The 19165-nt window shown below is 35.4% G+C and overlaps 1 protein-coding gene across 2 annotated transcripts in view; it reads left to right on the top strand.

The window, feature by feature from the left end:
• Positions 1–17388, top strand: part of LOC150078163 (uncharacterized) — a 333303-nt gene extending 315915 nt beyond the window's left edge. For both annotated transcript variants that reach the window (XM_090385417.1, XM_090385416.1), the window contains 3 exons: positions 4606–4809; positions 8978–9314; positions 16139–17388. In XM_090385417.1, the coding sequence (XP_090241543.1) occupies positions 4606–4809; positions 8978–9314; positions 16139–17379 (1782 nt within the window). In that variant the 3' untranslated portion in view covers positions 17380–17388. The remainder of the gene's footprint in view (positions 1–4605; positions 4810–8977; positions 9315–16138) is intronic.
• Positions 17389–19165: the final 1777 nt, after the last annotated feature.

Genomic DNA, 19165 nt, shown 5'->3' with positions numbered 1-19165 from the left:
GTCACACAATGCTAAAAATACTTGAGCATTTTCAAGCATGACAAAATGTATTGTCGTGAAAATCATATTCTTATGATTTAATGTACGATTTACATTTAATGTAAATCGTTAAAATTTTAACTACTAGTGGACGGTGAGAAAATTTTCCGATGGAGCTGGTAGAAACTTTTAATAATAAAAATATCAATTCTACGAACGCTTGAGCCCTATGCCATTCGATCCCTTACAGCCATTTCATTAGACACATCAGCTGTCCTCACCCTGCCCACCCTCCCCACACGTACTTCAATCTCTTTTCCCCCATCCCTGTATTTATAATTGTGCACTTGACATTTCATGACTAATATCGTTCCGTTGTCCGGAGTGGGGGGATTCACTAGCTGCCCTTGCACACTCTCCTCTCTTGATACTCCACGTCATTTGGAGATTGTTCCCGTTTCTGTGAGCAGTGTCCTGTGAGTAGCTAGCATTTCCAAAATATTAATAGCGAGGTAATGTATGAAACTGTTGTTGCCATTCTCTTAAATTAATTCAGATATTTGTAGGTTTAGTTATTGGCATTCATATATATTAATTAGTTTTTGCGTTTAGTTGTCAAATGTGATATTAAAAAAAAAAAAAAAAAAATATATATATATATATATATATATATACAGTATATATATTAGTCTCATTTGAAGTAATTTTGGCGAAAAATTCGATATAATGAATAATTTTCAAAGTCCACCTGTACCTAATATGCACTGGTTTACAGCGAGGGGGGGGGAAGTTTTTTACTACGTTTTCCACCTTGTTTTGAATTTTATACTTTTTTTTTTTTTTTTGTACCAGACAATTCGATTGCGCTAAAGTTGGACTTTCGTTGAATGCGGTAGTTAAAACAGCTACAATTAGAAACAAATCGACCTAAATCTGAAAAAGTTGTCTGTTATACTGTATTTTTGAATGTGTGGTATGTCGTATAAATAAGATATGCATTCAAAACCGTTTTCTCTGAAAAAACTATTTTTACCTTTGTTAATACACTTATTTCGTTATTTTATTTATTATTGATTTAAGTCAATATTTAGGAAAAAATTAAACAAAAATTACTACTTATATATATACTAGAAGAGTGCAGCAGAATTTATTTATACAAATAGCGATTCTATTTTAAATAATCTTCAGCGATATTTATTAGAACGAATCGACTTCCGAGAAATTCCTTGTACTGGGATTTTACTATATGTACAGTATATTTGAGTATAAATGTCTGTAGAGGTTTGTGCATTGTTTTTTTTTTTTTTTTAATTTGGCGATTTTCTTTGTATTTTTGAAATTGTCGGAGTATAAAATAAGCAATTGCAACACCTCATTTCATATCCCGATGTTCACAAAAATCTGTAAAATGAAATTTTCTGATATCATTTTCATGAATATAGTTCCTTCTTTTTGGAAAGGAAAATGCCTTTTTACTTTCCTATGCAGATGACATGAAATTGTGGCCATTTATGTCGACCAATCTGACGCTATTAAATTTTCACTTGAAGGAGCCCCTCCTCGTTAAATACTTTACTTTCTTTCAGTGGTCAAAAAATTAATTGTTTCGTATTATTCCCACCTCTGATAATTATCAATCTGATTATATTTTTGATATTCTAATTATAATCAGAATATCAAATCAGTCGAGGAACAACTGGTAGAAATATATTTAACCCCAGGGGCTCACATCTGGTGAGTATGGGCTTGGCACACCCAGGGTCCTGAGCTGGGTATCATCATTCTTCTCTTTCTTGGTGATTTCCTTTTACTTCTCTCTCTCTCTCTCTGGGTCACAGGGTAAATAAAGGCTTCCTTGCACCTTATGGCTGCTAATAATAATATTCATTTTTCACTTCATTGTTATATGGCTCTGACGTGCAATAATAAATTTAAGAACCTCTGGTGTCGTTGGAAATCGTAATTCCAAAATGGGCCAATGTAAAATTTGGCCACTAGTCTTATCTATAGACTCGATTATATAGTAGTCTATTTATATAATAGATAGGCTACTATATAATCAAGTAGCCTATATACTATATAATAATACTAAAAATAATAGATAGAAGAAGCTACACCATAAGTAACTCTTAAGAAACTACAATGGTCATGTGGGAAGCATCATTTGCTCTGTATCTCATATTGTGCTCTTCCTTCATGAGTTGCCATGATATTGCACTACCTCGAATAAGTAACGCTTTGTTAATAGAGAAGACTATTGTTACTTATTAGTGAGTACCACCACCCACCCAGATGGCACCGTTTGAAATATGGTATGGAGTAAAGATCTGTTATCCTCATACTATCCCTATTAGACTTAGGAAAGCAAAAAAGATGTAGGAAGGTGATAGTAGGAGAGGTAGAGGAAGGGAATGCCGTAGAAGGAAGAAAGGGACAGTTACTCCTTCAACTCGCACTACTCAAAAGCTCAAATTCCTCGAATAGGCAACGCTTCTCCAGTAGAGAAGATTGTTACCTATTCTCAGAAACTCCGTGAATATCAGGCTCCTCCTGGTGACTGGTTCAAGGCTATTGGCCTATCAAGGGTTTCAATAATGGCTTAAAATGGGCTTCATTCACAAAGCAATTGGACATTGCTGGTTATAGTAATAACACTTTAAACTCATTCTTGACAATCTTAACTTAGTACATGATGTTTATAGTCAGTGGTGTAAATATGCCAATGCCCTCCTGCCCGAAACAGGAAAAAAAAATTAATTGAATAAAAAAAGTTTTTTTTAGTTATGTTCATGATAAAATTTACTGTCTACAAACAATTTTTTTTTTTTTTTTTAACACAAAGTATGTTTATTGTTAACTAGGTGCAAAGAACAACTGAAACTGCAGTGAATAGAGGTAAAATGGTATTAGCATAGTTGCTGCTTCCAGGGCAATTTTTAAGGATTTGTGACTGCAAGGGCCCAAGTCAAATAGACTCATTATTATTGAGTATAGTATTACTATTGCACCTATATTTCTGAGGGGACCATGTGGTTGGGCCTTAACCACTTTTACCCCTGCAGTTTATATATCAAAAAAGTCCATGGTGCAATATAGTATTAAAGAAATTAAATCCAACTCGTTGGTCTAGTCAGCTTGCATCTATAATTGCTATAAAATTGAGATTTCCCGATTTGTTAATGGCATTAAATAAACTTTGCACTGGGGCCCACTTTTCTAGTTATGCCACTGTTCATAGTAAAAGATGTTCACATACCTGTAAAAAGGAATGAAAACTCTTCTATTGGGAAGAACATATCCTAGAATTCAGTGAATGACTGTCATCATTATCTCACTTCAGTATTAGCCCCTTTTGTCATCTGGAAGAGTATCAAGGCATGTCAAGAACATTGCATATAGAATGTTCTCGACATATCCCCACATAAAATAGTGAAGTTATGTTGGAGGGACAAGAGATTTTACCCTGTAGAAACGTTGCATCAAGGTAATTTCGAACTTCCTTTCTCCAGTGTGGAGGAGTGCCATCTAGCTGGGAAATCACTTCATAGAGGTTAGACAGCTGAGAAACAATGTGATCTGGCAGCAGCTTTAATTGTTCATCAAAGAACAGTCCAACCATATGATTCTGCATATCATGTTTGCATTTGGGCTGCTACACTTCACTTCTCAAATAGTATGAATGATTTTCAGTGCTCCAGATTCTAAGGTTGTGGACTCTCCCTGATACATGGAAGGTAGCCTCATCGGTGACTATCACGTCTTAGGAATCTATTGTCTTCATTTGGCCATTTCATCATATCCGTGGAATGCATGTCATTGCAGATGTTCATTGGGTTTGAGGATTGTATGGGCTCTCAAACCCAATGAACATTTACATTCCACAGTAAATACAAGTTAATCTCTGTGCAGTCTGATGTGCCCCATGAAATATGGAATCTGCAATACATGTGCATATGGATTTGAGGGCTATGCACAAATGGTTCTCAGATCTGTTTCACATCCTTGACACTTATTCTTGCATGCCTGGCTTCTATAAGATATTTCCAGTCTCCATGACTTTCTTATGCCATTTGCATATTGATGGTCTATCTGGTGTTGGCCTTTGGTATTTTGTACGAAATCTACTCTGCATCCAATATTTTATTTGATCTCTGTGAACCATGATACATACTTTGTACTGATTTCTCCTGGGGTATCATCATTTTCATTTGCTGGGTTTTAGGAACAGAACCCAGCAACATAACATTTGGCAGTCATCTAGAACAGAAAAAAAAATCAGTTGTAATAAAACTTTTTAATCCCTTTCACAATATGAAAAACTGTTAAATTATATCTCCATTTGGAGGTTGTATTTTTGGCCCAGCTTTAATTCTTCAGATCAATGGACAACTGTGCTTTGGAGTGATGAGTTATGGTTTACCAGTCTGAAAGTTGTCAGATGTAAATGTGGGCATCCTGTATAAAATATTTGTATGTTTACAAATTCAAAATTGATGTGAAACCTATTTTAAGGTATAGTCCTATGTTAATGAAGCTATTTTATGAAATTGAATACATTAATAAGATATTTAGACACTCATTTTAAATATATTACCTTAATTTAATTGCAAACTTTTCTTGTTTCAGTGTGAAGAGTCCTTGCCTGGTGGTGATATCTGTATTTTTGCCTCACGTGCTGGACCTGGCAGCAGTTGGCATCCAGGATGTTTTGTATGCTGCATATGCCATGAACTGTTAGTAGACCTCATTTACTTCTTGAAGGATAGAAAACTATATTGTGGGCGGCATCATGCTGAGAGTTTAAAACCTCGTTGTGCTGCCTGTGATGAGGTATGTTTAGTCAACTCTTCCCTTTTATTTATTCATTTTTTTTCTGAACTGCTATGTTGTCATTTCATGAGACTTTTAGAAGTAGAATAGTGCATACAGTCAAAGCTCTTTATAGCGACTCTTAACATTCCACACGTTTATTACATCCTATGTGGTTGGTCCCAGCCAATTTCTCATTAACTTAATGCTATTTAACGATCAATATACTGCCCTTCCAGTATAACAATAGTTTTTCTCATTCCCTTGGGGTGGGTTGTTATATAGATCTTTAACTGTATTACAAGACCAATTTTAATTCTTCATATACACTGCCCCACCATTAATATCTGAACACCTTTCCATTGATAGTCACTTCCTACTCAAACACCACTTGTAAGATACAAATAAACATTCTTTGAAGTGCCTTTGAAGAGACAGTAGTGTGATTATGAATGCAAGGTGCCCTGATCAGTGAAGTTAAGAGACAGTGCAGAACGATAATAGTAGGTACCACATAAGCAATTGTTCTGTACATAACATTTCAGTGGAATTGAACATCCCAAGGTCTGATTAATCAGTGATGTGATCTACAATTGGAAGTGGGCTGGTACTGAAATTGTTACAAAACAACCCGAAAAGCCTCCGAAGATGATGATGAAACATGACAAGAGAGCCCTGGAAAGAATCGTCTGCTTGGAACACAGATCAACTTTGTTGCAGCACACACAGGCTCTCAGTGAGACAATTGGGACACATCAGCACCACAGCACAGTACACAGGTTACCACGTTGGGACACATCAGCACCAGTACACAGGTGCTGATGCCGACTCGTCACGCTGTGCTTTGGAGTGATGAGTCATGGTACATGGTCTACCAGTTTGACAGTCATGCCTGAATGTGGCATATGCCCAGAGAAAGTTACATGCTTGAATGTATTATCCCAACAATGAAGTTTGGTGGAGGCAGCGTGATGGTCTGGAGCTGTTTTTTTATTGTTTGGTCCTGGGACTATTAGACAAACCATGAATATTGAGATCTGTTGTTGGTTTAGGGATTTATTAGGTGCATTGGCAAATATGGCCATAGTTGTGCTAGAGCTATCTAGATGCCCTCAACAATAATGCATTGCCTACATTGTGGTGGCACATCGGGGAAGACCCATATCTACCATTAGGACCTGTCATTTCATACTGCTCTCACTCTGACACAGGGCTGGCTTAAGGCACAATTGAGCGGTTCCCCCAAACAGGGCACCAAAACTTAGGGGGTGCGAAATGCCCTGAAAATTCACTGATTTGCTGTAAGTTTCAAGCTTGAGAGGGTGCACCAAAAAAAATCTCTCACAGGGCACTAATAGACCTGGAGCCACTTCTGCTCTGACAGACTGGTTTGAGGATGTCATTGTCAGAAAGTTGGACTGGGTCAACCCAAAGCCCTGACCTCAATCCTGTAGAGAACCTCTGGGATGAATTGGATTGTTGGGTGTGTGCAGAGACTGACCAAAACACTAAGCTGAACGGATTGCTGCTTTAATATTTTGGCAGAAAATATCAGAAAACATTTACAGAAAAAAAACTGGTGAAGAGTGTTCCACAGAGAAAGAGGCTGTCATAAAGGCACATGTTATTAATTCTTATGTAAATAAAGGTTATTTGTAGATATACAGGTATTAAGGATAGAGCAGTGTATTTGTCAATTTCTATTGGTGGTTCCCAGCCTTTTTGAGACCAATAATTAAAAATGAGTTACCAACCCACAAATTACAGTCAACATCTGGAAAGTTAAAATCCCCCATTATAAGACATTTTGATTTACTGTCTCCCTCTATATGCTGTTTAGTTGTTCATTATACTCACCACAATCATTAGGCATATAACACACTTCAAACCTCATTTTTGTTTTCCTCAGTTCTTTTGTTGTACCAAATTGATTCAACATTGCACTGGCCACTTCGGTTCACCTCCAACACCTTTGATTTTGTGCTTTTTTACTAAGAGCTTAACCCTTCTCCCCATCTCTTGTTCCTTCTGTACACCCTATATTCAAATTCTGAATCCCTTGTCTGAGTGACACTGTCTCTGATAATCCCACAATGTCTGCATTTTATGACCTGACCAGTACTTCAAATTCATCAAATTTATTTACTATACTCCAGTATAGTATTAGTGTACCTGCAGTTATACATGCAAACATTTTTACACAGTCCATGTATTTGCTTGTTCCATGAGGGCTCCCAACAGGTGTTGAAACCCAACACCTTGTTTTCCACCTGCATGTTCCAATAGAAGGAGCAGTGCAAGAATCACTTTTCACCTCTGCCTACTGTTAATCTATTAGCCTGTGTATCCTCCCAGGCTGGCAACTCTCCGATTCTCCTAGCATTGCCTCAGTAATATAAGTAAATATTCTTATGATTGAAAGTAATTTTTCTCAGCAAATTTCTGGTGTGTTTCATGACTGTGATTTCCTTTTAATGGTAGAATGGTACTAGTAAGCCTGCTAGAATTGTACATCATCATCACACAATCATAATAGGTAACTTTCATCTTTTTTGCCAGACCACCTACTATGCTGAATAAGTTTTTTGCTTCCTTGCATCATTTTTCTAATATTAAGTAAAAAGAATGATACTGAAATAGAATTCTATTCAAGTGATGCAGGCTCAAATAGAACTGCTGATGTTAGAACATTACAAACAGATGCTGGTGTTATTACTTGGAGTGATGAATCTTTACAGATGAAATCCTTCCATTTACTAAAAAGCAGTGTGCGCTTGGTCCAGTGCCCTAGTGAAGCACCCCAAAGGATCCCCACACATATGAGCTGAAAAAAAATTATAAATATAAAACTGTTAGCACCTATTTTCAAGTTGATTGTTTGTTTTGGGGATAAAATGTCAGGAATAATTGAAATGGGGAACTTTAGAATTATAATCTTAATTTTGACACTATACTGGATCAAAAAATATTCCAAGTTCTTCTGAATGTTGCAAGTTGAATAATAGAAAATATAGCTTTGTGAAAATGCATGGTTTTGAGATGTTACATTACTGTAGTCATATTTAATCAGTAACACTGAGTCAGTAGAAAATAAAGTACAGGCATAGCAAAACAACTCTTCTTCAAAACACCCAGTCAGCCACTTTGTGCTTTTGTAATATTCTAATTGGAAATGTTGCATTAATTTTTTTTTTTTGGGTTGTGTTTCAAACTGGAAAAGTTTCAGCTAACGAATGGTTTTTTTTTCCCCCCATCAGAGCTTTTAATATACAGTTTCACTGTTACTGTTGTGCATTACACATTTGCACAATTCCCTGCATACAGAGAATATCTGTGTGAGGCAGATGCACACCCATTTGTATTCAAGTACAGCTCTTTAACAAGAAGCTCCCATTTTAAAGATATAACAAGAACAATTTAATGTTTTCTTTTTATAAAGCATCAAGAATTAAATGCAGTGCTACTGAAAGAAGAAACTAACAAATTTGTCCAGATTTAAATATAACAAAATACTCAAAACTTTAAGTTAAGAAAAAACATTAATATGAAGTATATACTCACTATACTTTCATCAAATTTCAGAATAAGTTTTCATGCCACTTCTGACACACACACTTGCACCAGGACAGCAAAGTTTGCACTACATATGATAAACTGAGTATTTCATTGACAATATCCCTCTGCCTGTCTAAAATAGGATAGCTATAGGCACAGTTACAGAAACTTTTAAAAATCCATGCCTCTCCAAAGGAGAAAAAAATGGTACCCGATATAATACAATATTTGAACTATAAATATTGTCATGGAAGACAGTATCTGAACTATTTTATAAAAAGAAGATAATTTATTTTAAAATTGCTGTACATACTAGGGGAAGCAGCATTTCTTTAGTTTCTATGGGTTGAAAGCTGGCAAGGTAAGTGATAAGATTTGTTAAGTAAATCTTATCAGTTATATTGATACTATTAACCTCAACATTAAAATTTAATTGTAAATAGTCTAAATTTCCATATGCTACCGATAGTCTCTAAGAGAGACTAATCAGTAGCATGTGGAAGAGAGTATAGAGTTTTAATTCTATGCAGTGAAGTATTATTTCATTTCTCTACCATTCTTTATTTTATCATAATGAAAATTATTCAGAATGCTGTACATTTGCCATCTCACCCAAAATTTTGTCCTCTTTCAGATAATCTTTGCTGATGAGTGTACAGAAGCTGAAGGCAGAGCCTGGCATATGAAACATTTTTGTTGTTTTGAATGTGACCGACAGCTCGGTGGCCAAAGGTACATCATGAGAGATGGAAAGCCGTATTGTCTCCACTGCTTTGATGCAATGTTTGCAGAGTATTGTGATACATGTGGGGAACCTATAGGGGTCGATCAAGGGCAAATGTCACATGAAGGGCAACACTGGCATGCAACAGAAGCATGCTTCTTGTGTCACAGATGTCGTGTACCTCTCCTTGGAAGACCTTTTCTACCTCGAAGAGGTCTCATTTACTGTTCAATTCAGTGTAGTAAAGGTATATTTTTCTTGCTTATCCATATTTCTGAAATTCTTAGTGCTCTTAAGTTTATATTTCTCTCATATTTTTGTTTTTAGAAATATGACTTAGCCTTCTGTTAAAAATGTGTAATCTTGGTACCAAGTCATAGGAGAATTCTTCCCCTCCCTATCATCATCAAAATCCAACATTACTACACTTTTCAACATAGTATCTTTGGATAATCAGGACAAAGTTGTTTCTTTAAACAGACATTAAATTAAGTTTCAAAAAACAAGCAGCAAGCTACTCATCTCCAGGAATATCAGCAGAAGAAAAGCCCTGAGCTCCCATTCTCTAAAGATCCTCTGGAAGCTTTAAGCATATTTTTGTACACTACATGAAAGGATATTTTTTACTAACTGGATCACCTCCTTGAGACATACCTCATGAATACATTACTATGTGAAAGAACTGAAGCTTTCACTGAATCTGGGTGTTTTTTTTTTTTTTTTTTTTTTACCATCTTGACTTTCTGAAGGAGTCAATTCTTCCCCTCCCTCCCGTCATCAAAATCCTGTTGTATATTACCATTCGATAAAACCATTAATATAATAGTAATTTGTGATTTTACTGCTAGCTTTTTAACTACTTTAGTGGTATACCCCCAAAAGTTCAGCAACTTGTTCTTTTTAAACACTTTCTCATATTATATCCAGTGATGTTTCTGAGTTGTTAAAACATTTAGAAATGCTGCTTATTATTGGTTGAATATGGCAGAACACAGAATGAAATTATTAGTTTAACTCATTGTTATCTATTTTAGATTGTGATGCAGTAACATGTACTTGTGGCTCAGAGAACAGCAAAAAAACAAAAATAATAAAAATTGCACGGAGCAAATTCATGAGTATTTAGATATTGAAAATTAATCTGATGCCAATTTTCGTTTTGTAGAAATGAATTTGAACTTGATTTTATTAAACCTTCATTTTAATAATACATTTTCTAGAATTGAATACTAATTTAGTCAGTGAGGAGAAATCCCAAAAATGCCTCCACCCTTTCCAATCCAGATTGACTCAATTTCATGGTTTTCAATCCCAGGTCAAAAAGGTTGCCAGAAAGCAAAGTGAAATGATATGCTGACATGAGTAAATTTAGAGATTGGCATTAATGCCTGTACTGAACAACAGGACATGCTGGCTGTCCTGTGTGCAGCAGCAGAAAAAGATGTGGCATTCACAGTGATGGAAGCATCCAAGCTATTGCAATGCAGTGTTATTCAGTTTTTCACAGTGGAGGAATAACTCCAGCAAAAAATTATTGACGTGGAAAAATAAATGTATATCGCACCCAAAGTGGGAAACTTGTTACTGGAAGAAAAATGCAGATAACCCTCACCCAGGAGAAGCTCTCACAGAAAATAATGCAGCCTTGGTGGATTTGTGTATAAGTGGTCAGGGTGCTGCATATCAGTCATGGTTCTGCCTACACCACCATCATTCCTGACAAACTGCAGTAAAGTAAGGTTTGCACAAAGTGTATTTGCAAATGGGATTGTGTCTGCACACTAAATGAAATATGAAGAGGAAGAAGACAACTTACTAAATAATATAGTAATGTAATGACTATGGATGAGACATAATATGGATATTTTGAACCAGAGGGCAAATGATCTGGTATCATACCAGAAACCATCTAAGAACAGCATAATCTTTCCAGTGGAAACACTATGCTGTTATTTAAATAACAGGGGCTGCTGTGCCATTTAATGTGTACAGGTGAAACAGTGAGCTCACAAAATTATATTCAAATCCTTAGAATTGATCTGCAATGTGCAATCAAAAGCTAGACACCCATACATTTCACTGTGTCAGTTTGGAAAATGCAACGTGCAGCCACAAATGGCCTGAATACACTCATGCAGTTAGCTATACATGTTAACCTTTCAGAAATGATTGAACATCCTTTTTACAGTCCAGACTTGTCACTTTGCAATTTTCATGTTTTTGAAAAGCTGAAAAATGACCTGCCAGGATGTTGGTTTCACAGACAATGAGGGAAAGGAAGCTGCCAAAAAATGGTACAAAAACCAACTAGACTTGTGAGAGTGTATCAAAAATCCTGTGTACAGATGGGATAAGTACATAAACTGCAGTTGACTTTATTTTGAAAAATAAAGTATGAATTATTGAAAAAAATAATTGTTTTCATTTGACCAAATGTCATATTTGACAATGAGTCAAATGAAAGGCATATCAAAAGTCATATTAGATTGTTGGAACAAACTTCAATCTGGTATCGAGGTGATGGGTAATTTGAATAAATTTAGAAGGAATTATTGAAATTACACTGGTTGGGGGGGGGGGGATTTTTTTCCCTCCCTTCCCTGTTAAAATTCAAGGTGATTTTGTAGATTTGACATTGCTGAATTCAAATATGGCAACAACATTGATGTAACACAATTGTTCATTGGTGTCTCCCATCTGAGATTCCAACAGTAGTCTGATCTGCCAACATATCTGTATTCCATTTGTATCTTTTTTCCATTGGAGATATCTGGGTGTAACCTTTCAGTGTTCATCAGAGACTGCTCCCAAATTTTCAGAAAAAAGTCTAAATGGGAATGTAGCAAATACAGCTTTAATGACAGGTCTTAATTTTCAGTCATTAACCTAAGATATTTGAAAACTGAGGGCGATGAGAACTTTCTAAGCACATCTGAGTTTTCGAACATATTTCCGTTGAGAATCTGTCAGTTATTTCAGGGAGGAAATTGATGCAGTACATTTGCCAATATTATTACTAAATTATACATATTCATCTGCTGTATAATTTTCATAATCATGTTTCACGTCTTGGTTACAAAAGGTACCCAGACAAACCACCCATTTGCTGGTAGCATACATTTACATCTTTGCTAAACACAAGAGTTGTTTTTCATGCAGTTAAATGTAAAAGCATTTGGCTTCAAAAAGCCTCAGAACAGATTAGGGTAATGACAACCACAAATTCATTGAAATTATCTGAGTACCAGAGAATTCACATGATAGTGCCATTGTAGCATAGGTAATCTTTTACCACAAGGACAGTTGTATTCCTGTGAATATCTTCTATGATGTGATAAACTTTATGAACTTTTTTTTTTTTTTTTGCTATAGGAATTCTCAAAACAAAATTAATAAACATTATGTTTATTAATTTTGTTTTGAGAATTCCTATAGCAAAAAAAAAAAAAAAAAAAGTGTAATTTGATTGTCACTATACACTAACCTTGTTTGTTGAATGTAAAGTTTATCACATCACATCACAGAAGACATACATAGCATGTACATAATAATTCGTACATACATACATACACACCTTTTTGATTTTACAAAAATTATTGCTAAATTAATAAATTAAAGATCCTGTATTAGAGTGAATTTGGTGTTTATTTTTGCAAGATACTCTCCCTTACATATGAATGTTTTTTCTGAAAACAATACTTGACTTGTAACTATAATAATTATTCTTAACATGTAAACACACATTCTCAAATATCATTAAAGTCAAATTTTGAAAAAATATTTTATTACCATATTAAAGATATGAAGGTCAAAACTAGGTTTCCAGTTTAATGTTCAGTGGTTAGTTCAATTAATCAGTAAATTCCCTTTCTAGCACTGTGCTTTTTTATTTATACATTTCATTTAATATCACTTCAATTTTTTCATCAAAAGAATCAAGGAATAAATAATTAAAAACACACATGCTTATATTTGGATTTGATCACATATACAAGTTGTAAAAACACTTATCCACTACACTATGGGTCAACTTATCATTGTTGTGCTTATAATATCCTGATTTACAGTGTAAATTAGTAAATTGTGCATAGACATCAATTAATTTTGCATTTAAAAATTAGCTCATTAAATTCTGCTTAATATCATAAACTCAATGCCTGGTACTTTTAAATGATCTACAATTTCTATTTCTTTGTAGATGAAGAGTTAGACCAATATTATGAACAAACGTATATTTAAAAATGGTTTTCATAATGTATAATGAATTATGGAGCATTTTGTTTTTCTACAACACATGATGCTGAAAAACCTATGGTTCTTCTCTCATATCAATTTTCTTTTTAATCTTAGCATAATCACTAAGTGATTCAAATTTGCAAACTCTGAGAAATATGGTTTCTGGAAATACATATTTTTGATGAGAAATGTAATATACAGTTAGGCCTAAAGATGGGTTGCATTAGCTGTATTGATATAACCCCAGGGGCTCACATCTGGTGAGTATGGGCTTGGCACAGCCACAGTCCTCAGCTGGATATCATCATTCTTTTCTTTCTTGGTGATTCCCTTCTACTTCTGACGTGTTCTTTCTCTCTCAGGGTAATTCAGAATTTTTTTGGCTGGTGCAGCATATGCCTTGGGCTTTCTTGCACCATATGGCTAATACAAAGGGTACTAGGAAAGTTTTGCAATACAGCTTTGTTTATTTAATTTTTTCAAAGTAATTTCCTCTACATTCAATACACCTCTCCATCCTTCGAAACCAATCTTTAAACCAGTTCTGCCAAGTTTCACTAGGGAGTAAAGCACACTCGTTGTCCCAAGCCCGTAGAAGGTCCTCATCACTGGAAAACCGCCTCCCTTTTAGCTTCATTTTCACATGCGGGAACAGTGCAAAGTCGCAGGGAGCAAGGTCTGGACTGTAGGGAGGGTGCTCGAGAAGTTTCAGTCCTGTCGTGGTCAAATATTCGGTGCAGGCTTTGGCGTGGTGAGCTGGAGCATTATCGTGATGGAGGTACCAGGTGTCCATTCTTGATTTTGGCCGCAGGTTCTTCATAGATCCAATGACTTTAGGCAGTCATTGTTCAGTATACCACTTAGCTGTGACTGTCTTCTGCGTGTCCAAAACAACACGTTCCACAATTCCACTCGATTTGAAAAATACAGCTATCATTTTCTTCTTTACAGATCGGGATTTTCTGACAATTACGGGTGTGTCGTCATCATCAAAGACCCAAACTTCGTTTTGAGCCTTGGTCGGCAGATCGTAATAGTACAGCCAAGTCTCGGCACCTGTCACGATGTTGTTCACATACCGAGATTGTCCCTTATCAAACTTTTTTAACATCTCCCGGCACCAAGTCACACGTCGTGTCATCTGCTCTTCAGTCAGTTGATGCGGCACCCAGAGAGAACAAAGTTTCTTCATGTGCAAATGATCTTGCAGAATCAAACGAATTGCTGGTGCATTTAGGCCCAAAGTATCCTCTATCTGTTGGTAGGTCACTCGCCTGTTTTCGTCAAGCATTTTCCTCACAGCAGTAACGTTTTCCTCCGTAACTGACGTTCGTGGCCTTCCCGGCCTCTCAGAATCCTCCAGAGTGAAATTTCCCCTTTGGAATTCTCTACCACCTGAATATCGTTGTACGATGTGGAGAATCATCATCTAGTGCAAGAGTCATTTCTTCTAAGCACTGGTCTATGGTTAAACCACGCACGAAATTATACCACAAAACTGTACTTATCTCATTTCGTGACCACGATGCCATCGCAAGCACTTTACACTCTCACTACTAATGAATAACTGAGCCCATTGACTTGGTGTGGCGGCTACTATGCACGTATGAACATGTCTCAACGTGCAGCAACAAGCAGCTTCCTGTGATTCATTGTTGCGTCATATTCAAAACTTTCCTAGTACCCTTTGTAATAATGAGAAATTTGAAAAACAAAACAAATGTACAGGGGAACTTGAAAATAACCATTTTTAAGATAATCATTGTACTCTAACAATGCTGCTTTATATGAAGAAATTGACTGATTTCTCCACAGTACATTATGAAAATCAAGGTCATTAAATGGTTAAATATTACCTTGTTATAATTATTTCTTAAGAGGAATAGTTTTATTTTAATCTTCCAGAGCATATGTACTTTTCTCTGAAAGCACATTCATTGATATTGTACTAGGCATGCATTTAACCCTCCCCTCCCTCAGCAGGTACAAATTATTATTATTTTTTAATTCACATAGTGATTTGATTTTATTTACAAATTTAAAAAAAATAACAAATGTTTAAAAAAGTGGCATCTGTCAAACACCATACTAGCAGTGGTAGGTTAATCATGCAGTTTGTTTACTTCAAAGAAATCATTCGTAGTGAAGATGACATTTATTTAATATTTAACCCGATCTTTGAAGGTAGCCAGGCTACACCTTCCTCAGCTTTTTTTGTCCACTTTTTTTGCTGGTACAGTAAAGAGTGTCTTTCGTGTGTTCAAGATGGCATCAATAAACTTCATTAAAGACAGCATTATTATTATATTAATACTACATTTATCGTGTTTGTACAATAATACTCAAGATATGTTTAATTAAATTTTTAAAAAGATTTTATTAAATTGTCATTTTTTCCCCCTCTTAAATGTTGAAGAAATGAGTACATTTTTAATGTAGACGTTTTCAACTTACAAATAAATCATTACTTCATAAACACTGCAAAATAAAAAAATAAAAAATCCAAGGTTGTCTACTAAAATAATGAGGAAAAATGAATAGCTTCTGGAGGGGGGGGAAGAGGAAAGAGTCCAATTATAACACTCTCACTTATAATGATCTTTGGAGCCAGCAAGTTCCCTTGAAAGTGCTCTAATAGGAATTTACTATATACAACTACGTTCCCCTTCCCCGAGATAGTAAAACTTTTTTTTATGGGTTGGCTGCACTATTTAATGTCATAGCAACAATTTACACCTGCTGTCCAAGCAGAATTTGTTTATCAAAATAAATTTCATTTGCACTTATCTAGATCATTAACTTCTCTGTTAATTACTTAATGTTTTTGTGTTACAGCTCCTCGCACAGGTGATGCAGTTATCCACAATAGACGTAGGACAAATGCACCGTTATCAGTACCATCTGTTGAAAATCATGTAAAGTCCAGTTCTATCCAACGATCATCATCTGACTGCCAATCTGACAGGACTGTAAAATTACAAGAAAGCTCTACTTTAGTAAAAGCTGAGGCATCATCTTCATCATCAGAAGGTGAGGAAACTAAAATCTCTCAAAAACAAAATAGCCAGGTAGTTCCTGCATGTGACAAAAAGATTTCAGACAGTGAAGCCATTCAGAAATCTCAGACTGGACGTTCCAGGGAGCCTATTACCTTTACTGATTTAACACTAGATGCACTAATGGCTAACTCTGCCATTTATGTTGAGGTCATTGAAGAGATTGAAGAGCAGCAACGTCTGCCAGCAGGCCGTAGGTATCATCACCGACGCACAACAGCCCATTTCTCAATGCCAGACCTGACTCGTGATACTAGTATGTCTATACAAAATACGCCACCACATTCTCCACCCACTTTACACGAGACTGGACATAGTGCCAATGGCCAAAAGAGTGATTTACCACTTGAAAGTTATTCAACTAGTCAGTGCACGACAAACACAGATAGTGGTTCATCAACAAGAAAGGTTATGGTGTGCTTTTCCCCAGGTACAAAAAAATCTGATGCATCTATTTATGACTCTGCTGATCACAGTGAACCTCTACAACATACAAACTGCAGAGCTGGCCCAAGTAGCAGTAATGGTGCCTCATTCTCTACAGGTAGCACTAATACACTATCAGTACCAAATACAACTTGTGCAACAGAAATGGCTACTGGTGCACCTAAACTTCCTATAAAAAGCAGCATTTTGCAGACAAAAAATAAAGTAGCCAAATCTGAACTCAGTACTTGTCTTCGCAAAACCAAGTACTCCAAAGAAGGAAAAGATTTAACCAAAACTACAAGAGTTACATTTGATCCTGTTGTTGAGAGTGCAGTTGTTGACAGATTTCTTTGTTCTCAAGCAAATGGCGATAATGAAGACGACTGCTGTAGTACATGCTCAAGTTCTAGCTCCGACGAAGATGACCCTTACAGGTTGCCACCCCGGCGAGCTTATGGTGGTGTAAGAATTTCATATGTCAGCAATGATACTTTGGCTGTAGCAAGACAACGAAGCAGAACTGTTCCCTTTCGCCAAAGTTCACATTCTGGGCAAAACAAGCAGGAGGGTAAAAGTTGCAACATTTCTTGATTTGAAAAATAAAAATACAATGCCCTTCCTTATCTTGTAAGATTTATGAAACCATTCACAGCTGAGAAATTTTTTTTTTTAAATAACAGGACAATTTTATATATATATATTTTTTATTTTTAGTGTGCCAAATAAGACTTGCATAAGCCTAAAAACTCATTGTCAAAAAAAGAGTAACATTGTAATATATACCAGGTACATATATATATTAATGCCGTGACTTTTTTTTTTAAAGATATCAGTAAATGGGAGAAAAAATATAAACCATGAATTATATTGTATAAATTCTGTTTTTTAACTATTTTCATTCACAATGTTCTTATAGTGAACTTCTAAACTTAAGTATATATATCTATATTTGTTATTTATTTTAGTTGTTTAAAAGCTTTCTCAAAGAATGAACAAATCCACTGCCATTTCCTGAAAATACTCTAGCTATACATTTAACCATACAAAGCTTATCTCACATGATAGTTACTACATAAGTAGTAAATTAATAAATATTCAGAGTTCAGTTATTTTTATTTTATTTTTTTTCTCCCATGATGATTTGATTCAGACTGAGAACAATATTCAAAAAGAGAAAGCAAGAGATGAGCAGATTACAATTCTTATTTGTGCATGGTGTACTTACATGTTCAGATCTGAAAAATACACAGCCCATTATTAGCCAAATTCAAATTGAATATGTAGCCTCCATAACAATGGAAGTCTAACACTCCTCTTGTCAACAGATATCTCAGAATAGAGGCATTATGGTATGGTGAATATGACTCTGGCCATGAGGTGAGTGATGATGAACAAGATCTCAGTATTTAAAAGGTAAGAACAGGTGTTTCGGGGAAGGGATTTAAAACAAAAGATGCTACTAAAAAGATAGCAAAAATGGAAGAATTACTGAATAACTTAACTCACTGTTATGGAAGCCACATATGCATATACAGGCAGTTTCCGCTTTAAGAGTTCCCCCCCCCTCCTTTTCAGTATCAACAAAATCGAAAATATTAACATTAATTGCAAAAAATGAATGTTAAATATTCATAAATCCCACATTTCAAACCATGCACGTAACTATATGATACAGTGCACCCCGCTTTACGATATTAATCCATTCCAGAGATACCATTGTATCTTGAAAATATCGTAATGTGAACCCAATAACACTGTTTTTTAGTTATTTGTTTCAAGACCTCGGAAGCTGAAATTTTCACTGTATAACTAAGCTATGTATCTCTCTAAAAGGTCATTTTTATAATGGAAATTGTATTAGTTACCAATTCAAATCAATTAAAATGCACTACACTTTCATCATTATCATATGTTCCGTTATAAGAATCAATTTTGAACACCTTTGCGATATTTTTCTCAAGCATGTTTCTGGAGGTCACGACCATAAAACAATAAAAACAATTTGCACTTTCCACTTTACTGGGCTTTTCTATTAGTGCAAGAAATTATGGATAGATAAACTCAATATTATTGCATTTGCAAAAATACCGATAGCTGGAATTGTGTGGATTTTTACGTTATGGTGAAATGTGTTTCTCCTTCACTGCAATCTTCAATCATATAAAAAAACATTTTCAGAATCTGCTCTCTTTATCTCCACGTGAATCGTGTTAATTGCAATCTCACTTGCATGTATCTTGTTTGTTAGTTAGCTGCAATTTGTGCATGCCGCTAAAAATGCATATGCATGTTATCGTGAAACTTATAAAGAGAAGATTATCTTGGAAACATTTCTGAAGACTTCCTTGTGCAACAAACCAACAAAGGGTGTGCATTT

The sequence above is a fragment of the Mastigoproctus giganteus genome, chromosome 11, assembly GCF_048544385.1.
Source record: "Mastigoproctus giganteus isolate SK-2022 chromosome 11, ASM4854438v1, whole genome shotgun sequence".
NCBI classification, from domain to species: Eukaryota; Metazoa; Arthropoda; class Arachnida; order Uropygi; family Thelyphonidae; genus Mastigoproctus; species Mastigoproctus giganteus.
Note: the sequence above shows the minus strand (reverse complement) of the source record. Positions and strands in the feature narration are given on the sequence as shown.